At 37.3% G+C, this 21,698-nt stretch overlaps 1 protein-coding gene and 1 long non-coding RNA gene across 3 annotated transcripts in view; one reads left to right on the top strand and one right to left on the bottom strand.

Moving 5' to 3' along the window:
* Positions 1 to 18,134, bottom strand: part of LOC128319147 (uncharacterized) — a 30,692-nt gene extending 12,558 nt beyond the window's left edge. For both annotated transcript variants that reach the window (XR_008302556.1, XR_008302557.1), the window contains exon 1: positions 18,024 to 18,134. This is a non-coding gene — a long non-coding RNA (uncharacterized LOC128319147). The remainder of the gene's footprint in view (positions 1 to 18,023) is intronic.
* On the top strand, positions 4,223 to 14,903 carry kcnk18 (potassium channel, subfamily K, member 18). Its single transcript, XM_026944301.3, has 3 exons — positions 4,223 to 4,595; positions 5,120 to 5,257; positions 12,221 to 14,903. The coding sequence occupies exons 1-3, from the start codon at positions 4,370 to 4,372 to the stop codon at positions 13,042 to 13,044; spliced, it is 1,188 nt and encodes a 395-aa protein (XP_026800102.1). The 5' UTR covers positions 4,223 to 4,369; the 3' UTR covers positions 13,045 to 14,903.
* Positions 18,135 to 21,698: the final 3,564 nt, after the last annotated feature.

The following is a 21,698-nucleotide window of genomic DNA, read 5'->3' as shown; positions in this document are numbered from 1 at the left end:
ACCATTTTCAAAACTAATTGCAAACTGTATTTGCAATTGCGTTTTCTATTTGTGGACGCATAAATTGTGGCATAATTCAAATGAAAATGCAAATCGTGTATTATTGTTTTTCATTTTTGTTTACACGAATGTACAACGTCTGCCAAATTTCAAATGGAAAAGCAAAGTTCATTGGCAATTGCATTTCCCATGTCTTATGAGTTATGACTCTGACATATTGAAATAGCAATAGCAATTACCCCGTTTGCTAGTTCACTTCTTTGGCGTCGCGTATGGAGCCTGCCAAAATTCAAACAGAATCACAACTCCCTTTGCATTTGCATTTCCAGTGCTTTGCACAGAAACCTGTCAATCAGTGCTGGGGGTGGAAGTATACCATGGAGCGTGTTTGTATTTGGAAGTGATGAAATGAGGTTCCTCCCCTGGGTAGAAGAGTTTATTCTCAGTGGTGGAGTGAGGAGCTCAAAAGTGAAGCTGCTGCACCTCTGAATTGAGACAAGACAGTTGTGAAGTAGTTTAATTATCGTAAAAGGATATCCCTGGGGCAGACTTAGGACCTGCTAGATGGACTAAATCACAGCTGGCTTGGGAATCTGTGGGGATCCCTAAGGAGGAGCCGGAGTCTGTAGCCAGGAATAAAGAAGTCTGGACTGAACTTTTGAGTGAGAAAAGTGAGACAGAATACAATTCAAACAGCTGTGTATTGAGGATTAAGGGTCTTCGAATGTCCAACAGTGGCTCTCTGGTAGTCTTGGAACTGAGAGCTATTTGATTTTGACCAAAATGATGGGGTTTGAGTACATCTGAGTGACTATTTAGAAGCCATATACAGTATATGCATATATCATTAATCACAATACATATTCTATAGCAATACAATTTGGAGGGCTGCTGGTAAATGTTTATGGTCCCAAACTAATGGCCCATCTGTTCAGTATACTCTTGTGGCACCATCACTTAGCTACAAACAAAACACACACAGGTCCCACAAGTATATGACTCTGTGGCTTGCAGACCTACTGATGATGGGCAAAAGTGGTGTCCAATGAATCAGTCAGCAGCAGGACCCTACCAACATTGCCAGATCATGCAGTATCACACCAAGTTGGGCTTCTTTTTGGTTGGATTATGTGAGCTAACTAAAGATGCTTGCCATCTGTCTTATTTGAAAGAGCATATACACTAAAAGCAGGTCTAGAATTGTTTGAATACTGGATATGCATTTTTAATAACATTGTTATCAGTTTTATATATATTTTGAACAACTGCTGAGTTCAAAACCATAAAGCCAATTACTGGTGGCTATCTGTATAAATATATAATGGCCGGAAAGGGCAGTGGGCGCGGCTAATGACCCATGCTGCTTTGCATTAACTGAGGTTTAGAACGAACTCTCTATTTGACAACAGCACCTATGGTCCACAATTCAAGGCACAAAAACACTTTCACACAGTTATGGCACTTACAGGTCAACAATGGACCAGATTTCCAGTGGAAGACATTGGGTTTTTCTTCACAGTGTAAAAAAGGAGGAAAATGTGGAAAGCAACAGTCATTCAGATTTTTTGTTTTTTGTTCGGGGCCACACTGATGGTTCAGGACAAACTCCACTCCTATTTGTAAGGCCAGATTGGCGCATTTCGGCTATTTTAATCACTTTGGTGATGCTAAAATGCCCTTGTGCTGAGAGGTATAGTGTGGCAAAGTTATAGTTTTAGGTGGTAAAGTGGCTGTCTAGCCTGGAAACTCTAACTTGTGGCACTTCAAATGACGTACACAAGATTATAACAAATTTAAATTTTCATATAGTTTTTTAGCTTTATTTACTTTTTTATATATTTTAGTTTCAGCCTTGGTAGCAGGGTTTACCTTACAGACCTTAAAAAAGTTCCCTTAGATTTATTGTTGAATGCTAATGAAACCCTAGGAAATTTTAATAGGCTATGAACGAAAATTTTTAATCATTCTGTTTACGATACAGCGGTAATAATGCAATGGTGAAATGTTTTTAAATATGCAACATCCCCCATATTGCTTGTGTCTGTTGAGGTGGTAAAAGAAAGTTTTTGCAGACTCACGATTGGTGCAATAGAAAAGTGTTCGCCCTGTTGTCTGGACATCATGAGTTCAAATTGAGTTCAAACAATGAGTTCAAACAATGCCACAGCCATCCAGGAGTCCAAGAGAGCGAAACTGACTGTGCTCTCTGTGTGGAAGGGATGGCATACTCTCTCTCTCTCTCCTGTCAATCACAGTGACACTAGCCAATCATGGCCATTTGTGAGCTCATGTATGCAGAACAGGGCAGAGAGTGCTTTTCTCCAAGTGTGGTACACTGCATGATCAGGTTGGCTAGCTTCATGATTCTCAGAGGAGGCGTGTGTTAACCCTCAATCTCCCTGGTTTGTAGCTGTCTTTATCATGGGGAGAGGTGGGTAGAATAAAAAAAAAAAGGGGTTGGGGATTTTTTTTTTAAGGGGGATTTATATAAGGGCCCCAAAAGTTCAGAAACTCCACTGCACACTTAGATTTGTTTCACTGTTTTTTGTTTGTTTGTTTTGTTCTGTTTTTGTCTCTTTTTTGGCAGTCGTTTTAGTGAACAACACTCTGAATAGAGTATAGCTGTACAATCCAGTCTGGTCACTCTGACTCTATCAGGTCAACAGCTGTTCCCTGAGCAGCTTGTATGCAGCAGCTCAGCTATAAATATATAAAGAAGTTGTGTGTGCACACATGCCACATGGAAATGGAATGAAATTGTTCAGCTGTAGAGATGTTTGGATGGGTGATTTTATTGTGAACAGGCATAGGAAAGTTTGCTTTGGCTTTTTATCAGGTGCTCTTGGCATAAAGGTGCACTTTGCATGTATCCAGTTAATGATTTTAGCCTACATGTGTTTCTGCACAGTATGCAAGCTCCATCTACTACATCCATAAATGGAAAGGGACCACTGTAAAACCACCACTGCCAAGATATTATTTGGGTAGTAGATTTTTCCTGGCAGAGAAAAGACAGTGACATGGTAGTGGATATATTGATGGTACACATTTATCAAGTGGTGGATTAATCACCTCACTGTCACTCCTACACACTACAAAGCTGATTGACAATAACAATTACAACAGTAAAATACACAGTGCTTAAAAATCCCAGGAAAACTGCTGCATTTTGTCTCATACCAGGACATTACCCACAAAGATGCCACTCTGATGTCAGCGTTATTGTTACTCTAAGAATGGACCAACATTCAAATAATATATGTTCAGGGATACAGAGGGAATGTACACTACACTATATGGTCAAAAGTATGTGGACACCTGACCATCACATCCATATGTGTTCCTTCCCCAAACTGTTGCCACAAAGTTGGAAGCACACAGTTGAATAGGATGTCTGTGTGTGCTGTAGTTTTATGATTTCCCTTCACTGGAACTAAGAGGCCCAAACCTGTTCCAGTATGACAGTGCCCCTGTGCACAAAGCGAGCTCCATGACGACATGGTTTGTCAAGATTGGAGTGGAAGAACTCGAGTGTCCTGTAAGTCTAGTGGAAAGCCTTCCCATAAGAGTGGATATTATTTTAGCAGCAAAGGGATTAAATCTGGAATGGGATGTTCAAAAAGCACACATGCGTGCTAGGGCAGGTGTCCCCAAACTTTTGCCTGAGTTGTGGTTGTTTAAATTATGCTTGTTTATATTTTGCAAAAATAGACCCTATAACTGAATTCATTATAAAATATATTACAGTCAAACAAAAATACTAACTGCATGGGTTCTGTGCTCATCTCAGGCTGAGACTGATTATGAACTGGAGTGATGTAGCTGAGGTTGAGGAACTGAGGTCACAGACAGAATTCAGGTCACACACCATGCTCACAGTGCTGACATGTCTGCCTGTGGTTTCCCCCCAGTGTTTTCCAGTGTTTCTGAAGGCGTAGTGGTTCGTATGTAATTTTGCTGATCTGAAGCACAGATATAGTGGCTGTCATTACTCCCAGATATCACTGGATGTCATTACTACCAACTGGAAGATTATTGCTTTTTGCATTTGGATTGTGCACTGGATACATAGCACTTAAAATGCAATTAAAGTAAAAATATATCATCCATAATGTGCATTAGATAAGAATTGAATAACATGCCCGATTATCAGTTCAGAAGAACAATTGCCTGGAGAGGAGGCGCACATTTGCGACGCCCACTTGCAGCACATTTTGTCTGCTTGATAGCAAAAGACTTTGGTATAATGCTTTTATGCCCTCGGGTGGGTCTCAAACGTATTCGAGCAATCTGGCAACCCGCCACAAGTCAGACGTCGGGACGCTGTCACGCATAACATGTAGAGGACGGAGACGCTAAGCGCGAGAAGATGTCCGTGGCTGTGGAAGAGGGGCGCGCGCGCCCGGCGGCCAGACGGACAGCGGTGAAATGCATGTGGGCGCTTTTTCCTCACGTCGTGCTCATCCTCTCTCTCATCGCCTACGCCGTGCTCGGTGCCTTCCTCTTCCAGGGGATCGAGGGGAAACCGAGAAACGACACGGACGAGTACCGAAATTTCGTGCGCCAAGTCGTGGCGACTGTGCGCAATCACTCCGGTATGAGCGCGGAACAGCACTTTATTTATTCCATTCATTAATAACAGCTGCTACCTCTCTGTTCCTGTCCTGCTCTCATGTGCCGAGGTGTTCTGAGCTGATTAAGTGATTGTGTCACTAAGTCAAGTAATTAAGCTGTTTTGTGTTTGTGATGTGTTGGAATTATTCAAGTAATTCATTAGTAATAATAATAATAATAATAATAATAATAATAATAATAATAATAATAATGCATGTCATTCATTTTTCCTCCAAACAGAACCTCATTAATAGTCTACTATATAAGATCACTGAATATAATTTCTAAAAGGCAAGCTAAGGGAGTGTTTATCCAGTAGCTTCAGGGAAAGTGATCATATTGCTGTTGCAATGTTGTTACTGTGATCACTTCTAGTGCTAAAGTTTAATTATCCTTTAGTTCTAAAAGCTTTGCTGTGTAGTAAGTTTTATCAAATTGAAAAATGATGAATTGGGAGTGTTAAAAGCATGTTTTTTATGACACTGAGCTTGTGTTGGATGTTTAGATGAGTCTGAGGAGGTTCTCATGGGTGCTGTAGAGCAGAAGATCAGAATGGACTACCAAGCCGTGTGGTCTCAGAGTTATAAAAATTGGACCTTTTATGGCTCGCTCTTCTTCTGCTGCACCGTCTTCACCACTGTGGGTGAGGGAACACTCAAATTCTCTGTCTCACTCTGTTTTTTTTGTATTCAGCCATTGTTTTGCCATTTTCTTTGTGACTTCTGTGACACTTTCCTTTTCATCGGCTTTATCACTGTTACTGTTTTACATGCAAACTGTCTAAGCACTTTAAAGAGTGAAGAAGTACCTATGCAGATAATGCATGGCTTTCAAACTTGTGCTTTTTTATTAAGCCATTCTTATGTCAATTGTTATACTATTATTCTATAACTGTCAGATGTCCTGCTCCAATACAACCCTTCTGTGATCAAGTAAAATGGGCCACCTCAAAAGTGCTGATCCATCATCCTAAACAAAGCATTTTTTTCAAACTTTTGTTTTAAAAAAGATAAATGAGACAAAAGACACTGCTCTGTGTGTACGATCAAAACCAGTGCACCATTTGTGCTCCAATAAAAAAAAAATCTTAAGTGTATAATCACACACAGTGGTGTCGCCAATAATATGGCATTTTACAGACAGACTTTTAATCAGTCCCTGATTCCTGGCATGAAATCCCACTCAAGTTTGTCCATATTGAAAAGAATAGTCTTTTGCAAAATTACAAGACAAAAATGTTCAGGAGAAGTTCGCAGATATGTTGCAAAAGGCTCCTAATTCCCTTGAGGGCACATCAAATATTGCTCGTGGAGGCATCAGCAGAATCATCTTGCCTTCTTCTACAACTTATAAAGCTGAGTGGTTATTTCATCTTTGTTTTGTGTTTGTCCACAAAACGTATGTTTGATTGATTGAAGCTTTATCAGATTATCAGATTATCTCTGATTAGTTTCTCATCCATGTCCCAAATCCTATAGAGGGTTTTGTAATTGGACAGTTATCAGGATTCATTGTGGAATAAACACAGCACAGTTTTAACTAAAATGCAATGATGCATCATTTGGAGAAAAGAGAGAGAAAAGAAGTGATGTGTTAAGGAGAACAGCTTACACAAAACACACATAAGATGCAACAGGGGAAATTTTGGCTCTGTACAGTCAGAACATAAGGTGTGAGAATATCCACTCTGAGTTTTACATTAAACTGCTTTAGATCAGTCTGAGACTCCTTCCTTCCTTCCTTCTCTCTCTCTCTCTCTCTCTCTCACTCTAATGGTGAAATGGTGAGATTTATTTGTACAATATATTGTGTACTTTGGTTATAATCGCCTATCAAGTGCACACAGACCCTAAGCTGTAACCAGGCCAACCGCATGAGAGCAGCAGAAAAACAACACATTAATATTTTCGGACAAACAGATGAACAGAAGAGATAAAGTGGTTAGTGACTAGTACCTAACTGACTATAATGCAGTCATATTCATAAAATTTACTTTGAAGAAGCAACACTTGAAGCAACAAAAAGAAGAAGTGAAACAGCGACTCAGCCATATTGATAAAATTATTTTAAAATGAAACGGAATTGCTTCAAAGGTTGCCTGAGTGATGCAATAGAAAAGTGCTTGTCCTATGGGATCAATTTCCAATTTCAGATGATGCCACAGTCACTCATGGCCAGGAGTTCGAGTGGAAGGGATGGAATAATATTCTACCCTATCAATCTGAGCAATTGTAGCCAATCAGCAGCATCCATGAGCTAACGTAAGCGAAAGAGTGTGCTTTGCCTATACATATACAGCTCACTTTATTCTCATCGAAATGCTCATGCAGGGTGTAATCATGTGAATATTGTAAATCTGTAAATGTTTTGTTCACATTTTGTTTCTCAAAATTCATTCATCATTTTAAGTAAGTGCTTAATTCTTGTCAAGAACAAGAGATTCCAATATGTAGTCATTTCTTTCCAAAAAATAAACCAACATTCAGATGGAAAAAATAAGTACACCCTATAATTCAGTAACATGTAAAACCACCTTTAGCAAAAATAACTTGAAGTAAACGTTTTCTGTAGGAGTTTATCAGTCTCTCACATCTTTGGAGAATTTTGGCCCACTATTCTTCACAGCATTGCTTCAGTTCATTGATGTTTGAGGGCATTCGTTTATGCACAGCTCACTTCAGATCCTCCCACAGCATCTCAATGGGGTTGAGGTCTAGACTTTGACTTGGCCATTCCATCACCTTGATTTTTTTCTTCTTTAGCCATTCAGATGTCGAATTGCTGGTGTGCTTGGGATCATTGTCCTGTTGTATGACCCAATTTCAGCCCATCTTAAGCTGCTAGACAGATGGCCTCATATTTGTTTCAAAAATATTCTGGTATAAAGTGGAGTTCATCATTGTCTCAATCACTGCAAGTTTCCCAGGTCCTGTGGCTACAAAACAAGCCCAAATCATCACCCCTCCTCCACCACGCTTGACAGTTGGTATGAGGTGTTTGTGGTGACACGCTGTGTTTGCCTTTCGCCAAACATGGCTCTGTGCACAATGTCCAAACATCTCAACCTTGGTCTCATCAGTACAAAGGATATTGTTCCAGAACTTTTGTGGTTTGTTCAGATGCAATTTTGCAAACTTAAGTTGTGCTCCATATTTTTTTTGGAAAGAAGAAGCTTTTTCCTAGCCATGCTTCCATAAAAGCTCTTCCCAGAGTGATGAGCAGCATCGACTGCTTCTCTGAGGTCATGGCTGATGTCCTTTCTTCTTGGCATGATGTAGACACACACCTGAGTGCTCCAGAACACCAAACTGCCTAAAGTTCTGCTTTTATAGGGTAGATAGAGGTAGTCACACTTCTTGATGATTAACTAATGCTGTGCATTTAGTTAGTAACACCTAGCTGCTAATTACTCTCTTAATAATTGTGAAAGTAGGAAGGGTGTACTTATTATTTCCCACCTGGTTTCTGAATGTTGGTTTAATTTTTTGGGGGAAAAAATGACTACATATTGAAATCTGTTGTGTTTTTTGTTGTCACCTGAGGTTATTTGTTTGTTTATAGAAGTTGGTGAGAACCACACAATTGTGATTTTGGCCCTGATAAATAAAAACATAGAATTGAAGGAGGGTGTACTTTCTTTTTCACATGACCGTATGTATGCTGTGAATTCGTTGAGTCTCATGTGAGGGAAACTGGCAGTCCAAAGCCTCCTGGTTAATTTAGAGAAATTGATTTTAAAGTCAGTGAGTCTATGCAGACATGATCTCATCCTCAGATGCTCTGGCGATGGGTCACAGTCTGATATCTGACATACACTTTTCTGGCCACAAGATTCAGAATCTGACTGCAATCTGACTGGCTCTCTATGTACCTCCATGCAGCTGTTTCCTCTAACACAATGAGCATTTCAATGAGCTCTAGACTGGTCTGAAAATCAAAATACAGAGTTTTTAAAAATTGGTTAATTGGTAAAGCAGTTAGTTGAGAGTAGAAATGTTAATCTCATATGTTTTGCAAAGGGTTATAAGAAAAGGTGTGTATAAGTTAGTCATCTGCCACATCAGTGAAATTAACTCTTTCTGTTCTCTTTTTGCATTTACGGATGAAAAGTACCACACCCTACTACCCACAATGTTCAAATGACCACAGGAGAATAAAATAGTCCTAGATGATTTATAAAACAGGATTTATCATTTATAAGGTCTTTACAACAGGACTGTGTTATTGCACTAGCAATCTAGTGACCATTTTCTTCGGATTTTCTGTCTTAATGTCTGTGGAAACCTTTTGGAGGTCACACTGTCTTTAGATCCAGATGTTCATCGGTAACATTTCAACTCCGTCATAAAGCTTAAGCTTGTGCTCATTAGCACAGGTCAAATCCTCATACATTCCAATGGCATCAACAGTAATATCTGTCTGCTTTTTCTCTCTCTGCTTTTCTGTGTGTCTCCTGATCTACATTTCTTTGCTTCTCATTGGGTCTGTTTGTTTCTCTGTGTCTCATGATGGGCATCATTTTAAAGGTATGTCTTCAAGGCTTCAGCCAACAAAGACTCAGCTATGGTGCTATTTCTGCTATAATCTAACACACCTGATCCAAATCATCAACACCATCTGAATATTAGATGCAGATGTGATAGATTTGTACAAACTTCCTTTTCTACATCCATCCGTGGAAAAGGAACACTATTCGTTATGTGTTTAAAGCCACAGGTGGACTACAGCCAATAATTGCATATCTATAACAATAAGGTGTACCTTATTGATTGGACACTTCCCCATGACACATCCACATTATGAGGAATTTACACACACACACACACACACACACACACACACACACACACACACCACTGTAGCACACAGTTTAGCCCAAAAAAAGTTTAAACATGGTTTAAATGAATTTTACACTTTTAGGAAAATGTTCCAAGAATGAATTAGTCTAATAACAAGAAATCCTTCTTAAACATTTTACCAATATGACTAACAGACATAATGCAGTTGCTGTGGTTTTGATCTTAAGACAGAGAAAGTGCACTGGTTGAGTTGGCTCAGTCTCAGGATGTTATGTCCTCATCCATTAGCCATGTGCTGCAGATGTCCATTAAGGGTAGCTTTTGTCAACAATCATAATAATCTTTAAGTGATTATTGGGGGATGGGAAGGAGGAAAGCCATTATTCACTCACTCACTAACTGCTTGTCCAGGTCAGGGTCGCAGTGGCTCTGGAGCCTGTCCCGGGAGCACTGGGAATTAGGCGGGAATACACCCTGGACGGGACGCCACTGCTGTAATGCTGTAATACACAACTGTCTTGCCGTAAATGTTCTTTCTGATTGCTCTGATTGAACTTTGTACGAACGGACAAAGGTTTGGATGCAAACCTTTGGTGTATTGGCAAAGCCAAAAAATCCAAAGTCAAAGTCAAAAACATGCAAGGCTTCAGGCAATCAACAAATGGATCAGACTAGACAAAGCAAACTCAATCACTTGAAAAGTTGATAAGCCTTGTAGTGGAGGATGCTGGGAAATGTTCATGTTTATAGGTGGGGCTGACGTGACAATTTCATTAACTCTAGCTGCTCAGTGCAGTTGATTTTAACAATATCTAGTAACAGGATGCTAAATGAAAAGATCATACATTCATTCATCCATCTTCATTAATTTTTTTAATTCTGGTCAAGAGTTGTAGTGGAACCAGGACACTGGGTGCCAACAGGGAACACACACCAGTCCATTGCAGGGAACCACACACACAAATTCACACACTCATACACATCCAGGGGCAATTTTACTGTAGCCAGTTCACCTGCTGGCATGTTTTGGGAGGTGGGAGGAAACCAGAGAACCTGAAGGAAACCCCATGGGGAGAACATGCACATAGACTCCACACAGACAGTAACACAAGCTCAGGATTGAATCAGGGACCTTGAAGCTGTGCGAATGATACAATTCCTCTAAAAATACTAATGACCTATTATCAATATAATAGTTATCTCAAAAGACTATATTACATAAATTACATTTAAAAATAACTTTACGCTAATGTAAATAAAACTGAGGGCACAGCCCATGAACCAGGAGCCGTCTTGAGCCTTTCCATCTCATTTAACATCTGACACCTACACATAGTAATAATCAGAGTCTGCATAGAGTTGTAGCTGTTGAAGGGAGCACTTTAGAACTGGGAATGCTCTCATCACAGTCCTGAGGGAATAGCACCATACAGCATTTTCCCCAGTCTATTACGAATCTGCCATCTGATCTTGTAGCACTGGCAGGCGAAACTGTCACTAAGAGCTCATAACAGCTTCGTTTGCGAGCGGCGGAACCCTCAGAAGGAGGAGAAGAGCGCATCTAAAAGCCAGTAACTGTCTTTTGTTCATTCATTAGCTCTTCATTGGTACAGACACAACCATAGAGGTTAATGCCACAGTCACAAACTTCAGTGCAAAATACTTCCTTGTTATAGAAATTCAATGGAGAAGAAAACCTTCTTTAATGGATGTACTGTAAGAGTTGCGCTGTTTGTTTAGTGTAATCTAAGACTATATTTTTACAGGGATCCCCTAGAAAATCAGGATCAGTATTAGTACCTCTCTACATTACTGTTTCAGGGTCAGTTTTCAACAAATGAGTTGTGTTAAACACTTAACCAACCAGGTCTTGGCCTGCAGAACTGGAGTTTTATACCTCAGGCACTAATGACTCTAAAACCAACAACACATGTCAGCATAGCTAAAAGAGACGTACTGGCATTTTATTTTATTTTATTCCCTTAAAGCACTGTAATGAAAGGATCAATACTCCCTGTTTCAGCCTTCATAAAATTGTGGTTCTTTGAGTGCTTCCTCCATAATGTACATCCTCTTTCTCTATGTGAATTTGACATGACAGCAGTAAACAGTCAGAGAGTTTGGATAACCATAGCGTAACCTTCTTTTTCTTGATACACCAGCTTTTCTATCCCAGGCAAATGTTAAAAAAAAAATGTTTTCTTAAAAACTGGTTAATAGGCAGATATAAACCCTCTGAGGCGTAACATACAGTACTGTGCATAAGTCTTAGGCACCATTTTTGGAACAAATTTTGTTATAGATGTTTATTTTATGACTTCTGCATTACTGAGTCAGTACAAAAACATTTTTTTCCAACATTACTTTTCCAACAAAAAATAAAATGTTACAGAAAAATCTTGGTATGTCAGTAAAAAAAGCAAGATACTATATATATCAGGCCACTTTTCAGACAAAAAAAAAAAAAACATAAAGAAGGCTGCTGGGTTTTGCATAAAAAAGAAGCAAGTATGAAGTCTTCAGATGAACTGTTGCAGATTCTCTAAGATGTTCAGTAAAACGTACCATCAAATTTCCTGAGACTGCTGATTTTTTTTTTTTTAAAAAAAACACACCAGATATTGACTTTGTTTAGTTTATTACTGTTTACTGCTCTTTATAGTATTTTATTTTATGTAGAAACGTTTAAATAATTATTTCTGAAGGCATCTTTGCTTTATAACATTTCTTTGCATGTGCATAAGACTTTTGCAAAGTACTGCACATAAGATTTTTCTATAATAACTATCAGCCTCTTTCTGTCTCAGGCTATGGAGAGATCTACCCAGTGACTGGGACTGGAAGGGTAGCATGTATCATCTATGCCATGCTGGGAATTCCACTCATGCTGCTAGTCATTTCAGATGTTGGTGATATTCTGGCAATGCTCGTGTCCAATGCTTACCAAAGATTGCACTCTTCCCACAAACGTCTTCTCTCTCAGCTGTGGAGCCTCTGCAGAAGCCGGAAAAGTGGCACAATCCACAACAGCATCTATACTTCCAGTCAGGACATAGCAGTGGGTAAACCACTGGACATCCGCGAGGTGATGCTCACCCAGTCATCTGTGAAGCAAAAGTCCACCCAGTTTCTCAAAAATGTTGCAATCTTTGAGAGCATCATCACACGGGAGAAGTTTGGTCAGAATGGACCTCTGACACGCACATGCTCTTGCCCCCAGCTCAATCAGATGCCACCTGTGCCTTTGGGCTTCAAGATGTGGGACTTTAATACCATCGGCCAAGAGATGGACGGTTTGAACGTTCCATTCATGCTAATCCTGCTTGTTGTCTTTGCTTATATACTGAGCTGGGCACTGATCCTACCACTGTGGGAGAAGGACTTAAACTGGTTCGATGCTTTCTACTTCTGCTTCATAACGCTTACAACCATTGGCTTTGGTGACATTGTGCCCAAGCACCCCAAGTTTTTCATGCTAACCTTCCTCTTCATCATCACAGGCATGGCCATCATGAGCATGGCCTTCAAGCTGGGCCAGTCACGCATCATCAGCTGTTACCACCGCTGCATCGGCTGTCTCAGCTGCCTTGGTGTGGGAAAGAAGGGCAAGTACAACGTTCAGGGCAAATGAAGAAGGCAACATGCTGAAACTGGAGGATCCATGCGTAAAGTGGACAGATGTGATTCACTAAAGATTCCCTTAAAGTCCCTTTACTTTTTACTCATCTAAATTAGCTTACTGAAATTTTTTTTCCAGTGCTTGGGCTTCCACAAGCTCCACGGAAAGTTGTAGATAGATGGGATGGACAGTGGAATTATAAGTATTTATGATGCATGCGAGTGGGTTCCATTTCAGCTTTTCACATTTCTCCATACGGAATACTGGAGATTGTTGGAGGACAATGGGGAGCTGCATACCAAATCTGCCAGTGTGGTGAAAGAGACCAAATTGGACTGTTTTGCAGTCCTGACAGCATTTATGTTATTTTGTTTGGTCACAAGCTAATTTTTCCCTTTCTCTCTGTTACTGTTTTCAAGGTCATGAAGTTGTGGAGCAGCACCAAAAGGGCTTGTGATATTCAAAATTCGCCAGGGTAGAGCCAGAACTCATTTTAGTCCAAAAATGATACCAACTTATTCTGTCTTAGCATAAACACAATGTCAAAACAGTACTTTCCTGAGCTTGCGCAGGCAGCCCCATATATTACAACCTAGATTTGTGGATGTACACTTTCTACATCACAACACTTCCACAGAAATAGCAAGTACTAACTGAATACAACTGAATTGTTTTATCTGTAACAAATAAAAACAAATTCAGTGGTGGCCACCCATCTTTTGTATCACTTGTGCTGATGGTCACAGAAGTTCAGAGAATGAATAACACCATAATCTTTTGCCTTATTCTTGCTCTTGCGGTGTGATCATGAACAACAGTGTTTTAAACCAAACAAACGTTGTAAATGCCTGATTATTTTCATTGGGACCCTGAGAACTGTTTTTGTTTTTTTGTTTTGTTCAAGTTCATGTATCAGGACTGGATCCTTGAGCAAGTCCCTCTATGGCTACATTGCATGTTCTCAGACCTGGAGGTCACGTTGCATCTGCCAAATGAATAAAAATGATTTACTGATGATCAGACCTGACAGCGTGATGATTAGCAGTGCAGAATGTGCAAAGCTTGGCTCTCCAAGAGTGAGTGTATGCACTATGTGTTACAGTTTGGTTACCCATATATCCAGATACCAACAGTAAAAGAAAAAAATGTGAGATAAAGATGATAAATGTAAGAAAACCAATGGTTTGGTAGCATCTAAAATGTGTAATCAAATAAAACAAACTATGAAAAATAAATCCTCTCTACAAAAAAAAAAAAAAAAACATTATTGTACAGTATTATTACATATATGCCTTTGTATTTCAACCAAACCTACACAATAAAGTAGTGCTGTCATAACTGCCATGGGCTGTATATCTTGAAAATCAGTCAAAAGTTGAGAAATACTGCTCCTCTTGTATGCTGAAACAAATATGATGAAACCTGGTCTATATCAATGGCAGAGGCTTGATTAATAATATTCCACATATACATAGGTTACAATTTTAATTTGCAACAGAAGCAGCTCTTTCTAGGCCAGCTAACAGAATCATAAAGAATTACAATTTGATGATATAGTATTGAATTTAATAAAAAAAATCCATGTTGTCGAAAAAATCCCCCCCCAAAAAATACAAATTTGAAATGGGAGATTTGGTTAATCCAGAGCGTGATATACACCGCAACTGTAATATACAGTAGCTTTGAATATATCAGAGAGCTAAGAATAGACAATGCGTTTGATGTGGGCTGTTCTTTTCCTACAACCGGCTTACTTTTTCTAAATCACATGACACAACTGAAAATGAAAGGTATTCTGGTATTGTTTCACTAGCATCGGATTGCATGTATTCTGCTTCATGTGACCAAATAAATTCTATGTGTTTATCCGACTGAGATGGCTACTTGTGAATGAATGGTAAAAATGTAATTACCAAAAAGGAAATTAGAAGAAAGTGTTTTTTTTGTTTGTTTTTCTGTTGCTTAGACGGCAGCAGAGGCTCAACATTGCCCTTTATTATATCTTTCACTTTGTGTTATCAGAAATCCTTAACGAGTAGACGACCTTGATGATGTACACCAAGAGTTCCCAAACATTCTGTGCAAATGACCCCAGTCATTATAAATTATGAATTATTACCCGAACTTTGACCACCCTACTTTTTTTTATTCCAGATTTATACTTGTAAATCCAAATTCAACATGGCATATTTCCATGTTCATTTTTCTTGATCTCTTCTTTTTCCACTGAGTCAGAGTCACTTGATGTAGTCGGAAAGGGGATGTAGGAAGACAGAGAAATTTGTTCATTTTATTGCTAAACTCCTACGCTAGTAGAGCGTGTGAGGATATTAAAAACAGTAAAATAGCATGAAGAGTCTTCATTTATATGTGGCTTGTTTCAAGTAACATTTCAAAATAGTAGCAAACACAAGCTGCCTTCTTAGTTAGAGTGATATTTGTAATATTAATTTGTAAAATAAGTGAATAAAACAAAAGAGGAGATTGTTGAGGAGTTTCCTGCCTGACCCTATTTGTAAATCAAGTGACGCCACATGAGGTCACAAGCCCTAGTCTGGGAACTTCTGGTGTAAAATATTCTTTTTAGCACACATTTATGTACCACCGTCTACCACCAGGACAGTAAGGGGAAACTATCTGCAATTTGTAGGGGAAGGGAGAGGAAACCCATACTGACACAGTGAGAAGACACACAACCCAAGCTCAACCTCGAACCTCGGACCCTGGAGCTGTGAGGTGATAAAAATCCCTGCCGTTTGGCTATATAAACAGATATTTATAATGTACTATAAATAACTATTATAAATCATGCATAATTTTTTAAAAAAAAGCATATATTTTCTTACATGATTCTTCATCTGTTTGTGTTTATTCCTAATGCTAGACGTCAAACCACCAAATAAAACATTTCTCACAATTTTTGACAATTGCTGAATTTTATTTTTCATTTTGTCTTAACATGGAAGTGAAAATAGATGGGTGTCTATAGTTATCTGAATACTCCAAAAAGACTGTTATTTCTGGGTGGAGGTAAGACGAATGATGAGAGGCTAGCTAGCACATCAATTTCCTGATGACTGGGATGTATCCTTACCAACACATGGCTTTATAAATACAATTTCTCTACATGTATGAACGTTCTAAGCTTTATGCTGTAATAATGACAACGACTTGATGATAAGTCATCTCAGCCACAAAAATCTTTATTCCTAGCACATGTTGTTGTCAGCCTACACACTGAGATGTTGAGACTGACTCTTGTTTGCTAGTTAACACGTTTGATTTCCTGTAAGCACAGGCTATGCCTAGAAATGTTCTAGAGTCGAAAAACACCATAAACCACAGCTGTAAAGAAAAGAATATGTAACTCAGGTGAGCTTTTTTTAACCAACTGCTGATGGATTTGCAAAATGAGCATTATCTTTTGCACCCAGAATACATTTTGAAACACAAAAACAGAAACACAAATCACATCCTGTTTTTCACCCTTGTAGCAGGGCGTCACATTTGCCACATTTTAGTGCAGAATCAGAGCAAAGTTTCATACACAAGGCTCCAGGGGAGGGGGATTTACCTAGCTCTGCTGAATATACAAAAAAATAATAATAAATGGCTTGTGTATTATACGTAAGGTACCTGCAACATCAATTACATATTCATAGATTAAAATGTAATACTACAGTGCTCAAGTAATTACACAGAGTCACATTTATAAATTTATATACTACAGCATGTTGAACTCTCAAATGTTATTGGTGCTGATTCATTTTGTCTCATTTTCTATTATTTTATTAATGCACTTTTTCTAATACGTTATCATTTCTATAGTAACAACTTACTCAGGGACTTGTATGGCGATTACTCCACACTATCTCAGCCAAATAATAAACACATTTAAAAAAAGCATGTTGTTATTTAATAAATAAAATGTTGTTATTTAAAAAATAAAGTGATGCATTTTTGGAAGGAGCCTCCAGTGTCAGCACTTTGAAACTGTCGAATGTAAAACTGTTCGTTTAAGGTTTCTAACACAAGGTTTAAGGTTTCTAACACAAGGTTTCTAACTCTTCAGGATGGAAAGCTTTATCGTTTCTCTGTACAGCTTCTCGTGACAAGCATTTTTGCTTTTATTAACTTCAAGAAAGAGGAAAAAAAGAGAGGCCTGTGAGATAATGGCTATTTTTAGCTGTTATAACAGAAGTGATAACAGGAACAGGTTTCATGGACATAAAAATTGTAATTCTTGGCAAAGTGATGATGTGTAAGAGGAATAAAACACATGAGGATGTGCTATAATTGGGGGGAAAACTCCACGTCATGCTGCGCCACATCACTCCACCCCACCGTGGATTATTTTCCTATAACAGTATGCACTGTCATGTTTTATTTCTTACTTAACAACCCCTACTTGTGATATTCAAATTTATTAAGTACTCTTCTTTAGCAATATTAGGAATACCAGCATAGAACCAACTCATGATACCAAAGTAATGCACTGGAAGGGCCTAAAACATGCAGATAACAAACTCTGAGTTGTATGAAAGCTCTTTCTAAATTAATTAGTATCAAAGTTGTTTTTTTAATTTATTCCAAGCCACCCAGGTCCTTATGAACTGCTTATGACCAGGTTCTAGTCCCAAGATCCATGGAGCCAGTTGTGTTAGTGTGCCGTGTTTTATTCCTGACATAGCTTCAGTTATAGGTGAGGGAGACAGACATTTTGGGCTCCATGAAAGAATATTGCTTTGGGCATCTCCCTTTTGTTTGATTAAAATATTTAATTGTCTATGACATATATAATAATGTTAATACAACAATTTCATGATGGAGTACTGTGTCTTAATGACTAAGAAACTTGTTTCTAACTGATAAGTTACTAGAATTTATTTATTTGTTTGTTTGTTTTAATCAGAGTTTGTCTTCCAGTGGATTTTACTGAAATGCCAGACTCCAAATTAGCACCTTCAGATTTTAAACATACTTAAACTCACCATTCTTATGAAGGTAGAAACTGTTCCTGGTCTCCTTTATCTGAGTTTTTTCTGAACTTCCAGGCTTGTTTATGGCCCGACATGACACCCAGTTCGTGACCTCTCTAATGCCCTCTATCGGAGAACAAGGTAAAGTCCCACACTGCATACTACTACACTAAACAGTACGCCACTACACGTTTCCTTAGTTACCAGGTGTAGTGTGCGTACTATTCAGACATACTATTTAGTATGGGAGTATGCAGGTGTGGTCGAACAACGCTACCGGTTCAGTTCATCTGGACTGAACCATTTTAGGAGGAGGAGTGGATGGATTGGAAATGTATTATTTTAATCATAATTTACAGTTTGTACCTTTAAGTAGTCTTTTTGTACGAATTGGAATTTTTAAAAGCCATTTTCTGAGTAAAATATAATTTTAACCAGACCCCGATTAAAAGAGCAGGAGAGGCAAAACACTCGGATGTATTTATTTTACCCCCATGTTTTGTCCATTACTTTGGCCCATTGACCCTTGCCATGGCTTCATAATATACATAATATATATAATGTTTATAATATATATATATTATAAACATAATATATATAAAGGTATGCTAAACATTATACATACATATATATATATATATATATATATATATATATATATATATATATATATATATATATATATATATAATGTTTAGCATACCTTTTTTGCTTATTGGCAGATGTGTGTGTGTGTGTGTGTGTGTGTGTGTGTGTGCGCAGATGGGCCATATGATAACATTACCTTTTTTGTTACAGATGTACAGATAAATCTCTTAAAACCATGTACTAATACTACCAATATCAATAATAATAATAATAATAATAATAATAATAATAATAATAATGATATAATAGTGGTAGTAGTATTGATATAAGTATTATTATTATTATTATTATTATTATTATTATTATCAGTAGTATAAGTAGTAGTCGTAATAAATAATAATAGTATTTAAATAAAGGAAAAGTAATAAAAACAATGATAAAACTAAAAAAAAAGAAGAATAAAAAGAAAAAAAGCATGTTTATATTAGCTCTAAATATGAGATAAAATAGATGAAATGAGATAAACTGTAGAGGGTACAATATGATAAGATGAATATGGCTCATTATATACATATGACTCTTAAACCCTTTTAAATGTTTGACCCGAGCACATAAAATGTGGAGAATAATTATTAGCATTAGTAAAATGTAAATTCACTGTACATTGGTCATTTTTATAAAATGTAAATTCTGCTAATTCACAAACTACTCAGCTAATTAACAGCCCATCCTGTGTTGAAGTGGTGTGTTAGAGAAGGAAAAATACTCCAGTGTGCACGACAGGGGGATCTCCAGGACCACAGGTGGGAAGTTAATGAACTCAAATGTAGAAGTAGGACACTAGATGGCGCTATTGTAAAACCACAATAAAACCAAATTTTATTTAATTTGACATGAAATCTTTTGCTAGAAAGCAGGCTATTACACTGCATTACATCAGCACTGTCAGTATTTATACCATGCTTTACATGCTTTACCATGATTTACATTTTCATTAAATTATACCTGCTGAACTGCTGTTCACATAAACCTGAGCTCCCCCTAGTTTCACACCTCATCACATCTAATATGATTCGACAGGACTGTTCAACAAAGTTGTTTTTGTCTTAGTTTACTTAGCAGATTATAGGCGAACAGCTGGATGACTCTAAGCTTCCTGTAACACCATTACAACTGCACAGAGATAAAAATGAAGGAGGGTGAATTAGGTCCATTGGAACAGGAGCCTATACTGTAACTTGCTTTGTTGCCTGATAAGTGAATCTGAAGTTATGTTACTAAGCCCTTAGTGGAACTGCTTTGGAGAAATTCATGCACAGTATAATGACATATGTAACATCATAGAGAAATTCATGTAACATCATGACATGACTTAATGCATGTAACATGATATAAGTGGGTGTGGTCAGCATCAAACCGGAAGCTGACCCCAAAAATTTTGAGGTAAGTAAGTATAACCTGTATATACTGGGACTATAGCTAGTAATATACAGACATAACTGAGATATATGCATATATAACATATATAACGTGTGTGTATATATATATATATATATAACTGAGATAGCATATATAACTGAGATATAACTGAGATACAGATATAACAGATATAACTGAGATATATATAGATATAACAAATATAACTGAGATATATACAGATATAACAGATATAACTGAGATACAGATATAACAAATATAACTGAGATATAATTGAGATATATACAGATATAGCATATATAACTGAGATACAGATATAGCATATATAACTGAGATACAGATATAGCATATATAACTGAGATATATACAGATATAACATATATAACTGAGATATATACAGATATAACAGATATAACTGAGATACAGATATAGCATATATAACTGAGATATATACAGATATAACATATATAACTGAGATACAGATATAGCATATATAACTGAGATATATACAGATACAGCATATATAACTGAGATATATACAGATATAACATATATAACTGAGATATATAGAGGTATAACAGATATATACAGATATAACAGATATAACTGAGATACAGATATAGCATATATAACTGAGATATATACAGATATAACAGATATAACTGAGATATATACAGATATAACAGATATAACTGAGATACAGATATAACAAATATAACTGAGATATAATTGATATATATACAGATATAGCATATATAACTGAGATACAGATATAGCATATATAACTGAGATATATACAGATATAACATATATAACTGAGATACAGATATAGCATATATAACTGAGATATATACAGATATAACATATATAACTGAGATATATAGAGGTATAACAGATATATACAGATATAACAGATATAACTGAGATACAGATATAGCATATATAACTGAGATATATACAGATATAACAGATATAACTGAGATATATACAGATATAACATATATAACTGAGATACAGATATAGCATATATAACTGAGATATATACAGATATAGCATATATAACTGAGATATATACAGATATAACATATATAACTGAGATATATAGAGGTATAACAGATATATACAGATATAACAGATATAACTGAGATACAGATATAGCATATATAACTGAGATATATACAGATATAACAGATATAACTGAGATATATACAGATATAAGGCACTACTGTAACAACAGAGGCATAAAATTAGATCAAATCATCATGTATGTTTATAATATTATCATTTTCAAGATTCAGATGATCACACCTGTCATTAAACATGGTTTATCAGTCAGCTGTAACAAAATGGTTTGCCATGCTTCTTTAGAATATGATATAAACATTGTAGATAGTCAGCAGTGAGGATTTCAGGAATGCATCACGTGTTTTAAGGGATTTTGTTTTATTTTGGTAAACTATCTGAATCCACCTTGTATATTATATATATGTTAAGAAGGTTTATTTTTTTGATTGATTTTATTTCACGTAGATGTCTAATGAGAGCCTATGCGCGCACGTTAACATTTCACTGCCCTTGTTGTTTACTCGCACGCGCGCAGATTCGTCCGTTCCGGTGCCCGCGCGCACACCCGCGTTTCTGTGGTGTGACGTCACGAGCGGC

This window comes from Pangasianodon hypophthalmus, chromosome 10, assembly GCF_027358585.1.
Source record: "Pangasianodon hypophthalmus isolate fPanHyp1 chromosome 10, fPanHyp1.pri, whole genome shotgun sequence".
NCBI classification, from domain to species: Eukaryota; Metazoa; Chordata; class Actinopteri; order Siluriformes; family Pangasiidae; genus Pangasianodon; species Pangasianodon hypophthalmus.
The sequence above is the reverse complement of the archived record's forward strand: the minus strand, read 5'-3'. Positions and strand labels throughout refer to the sequence as shown.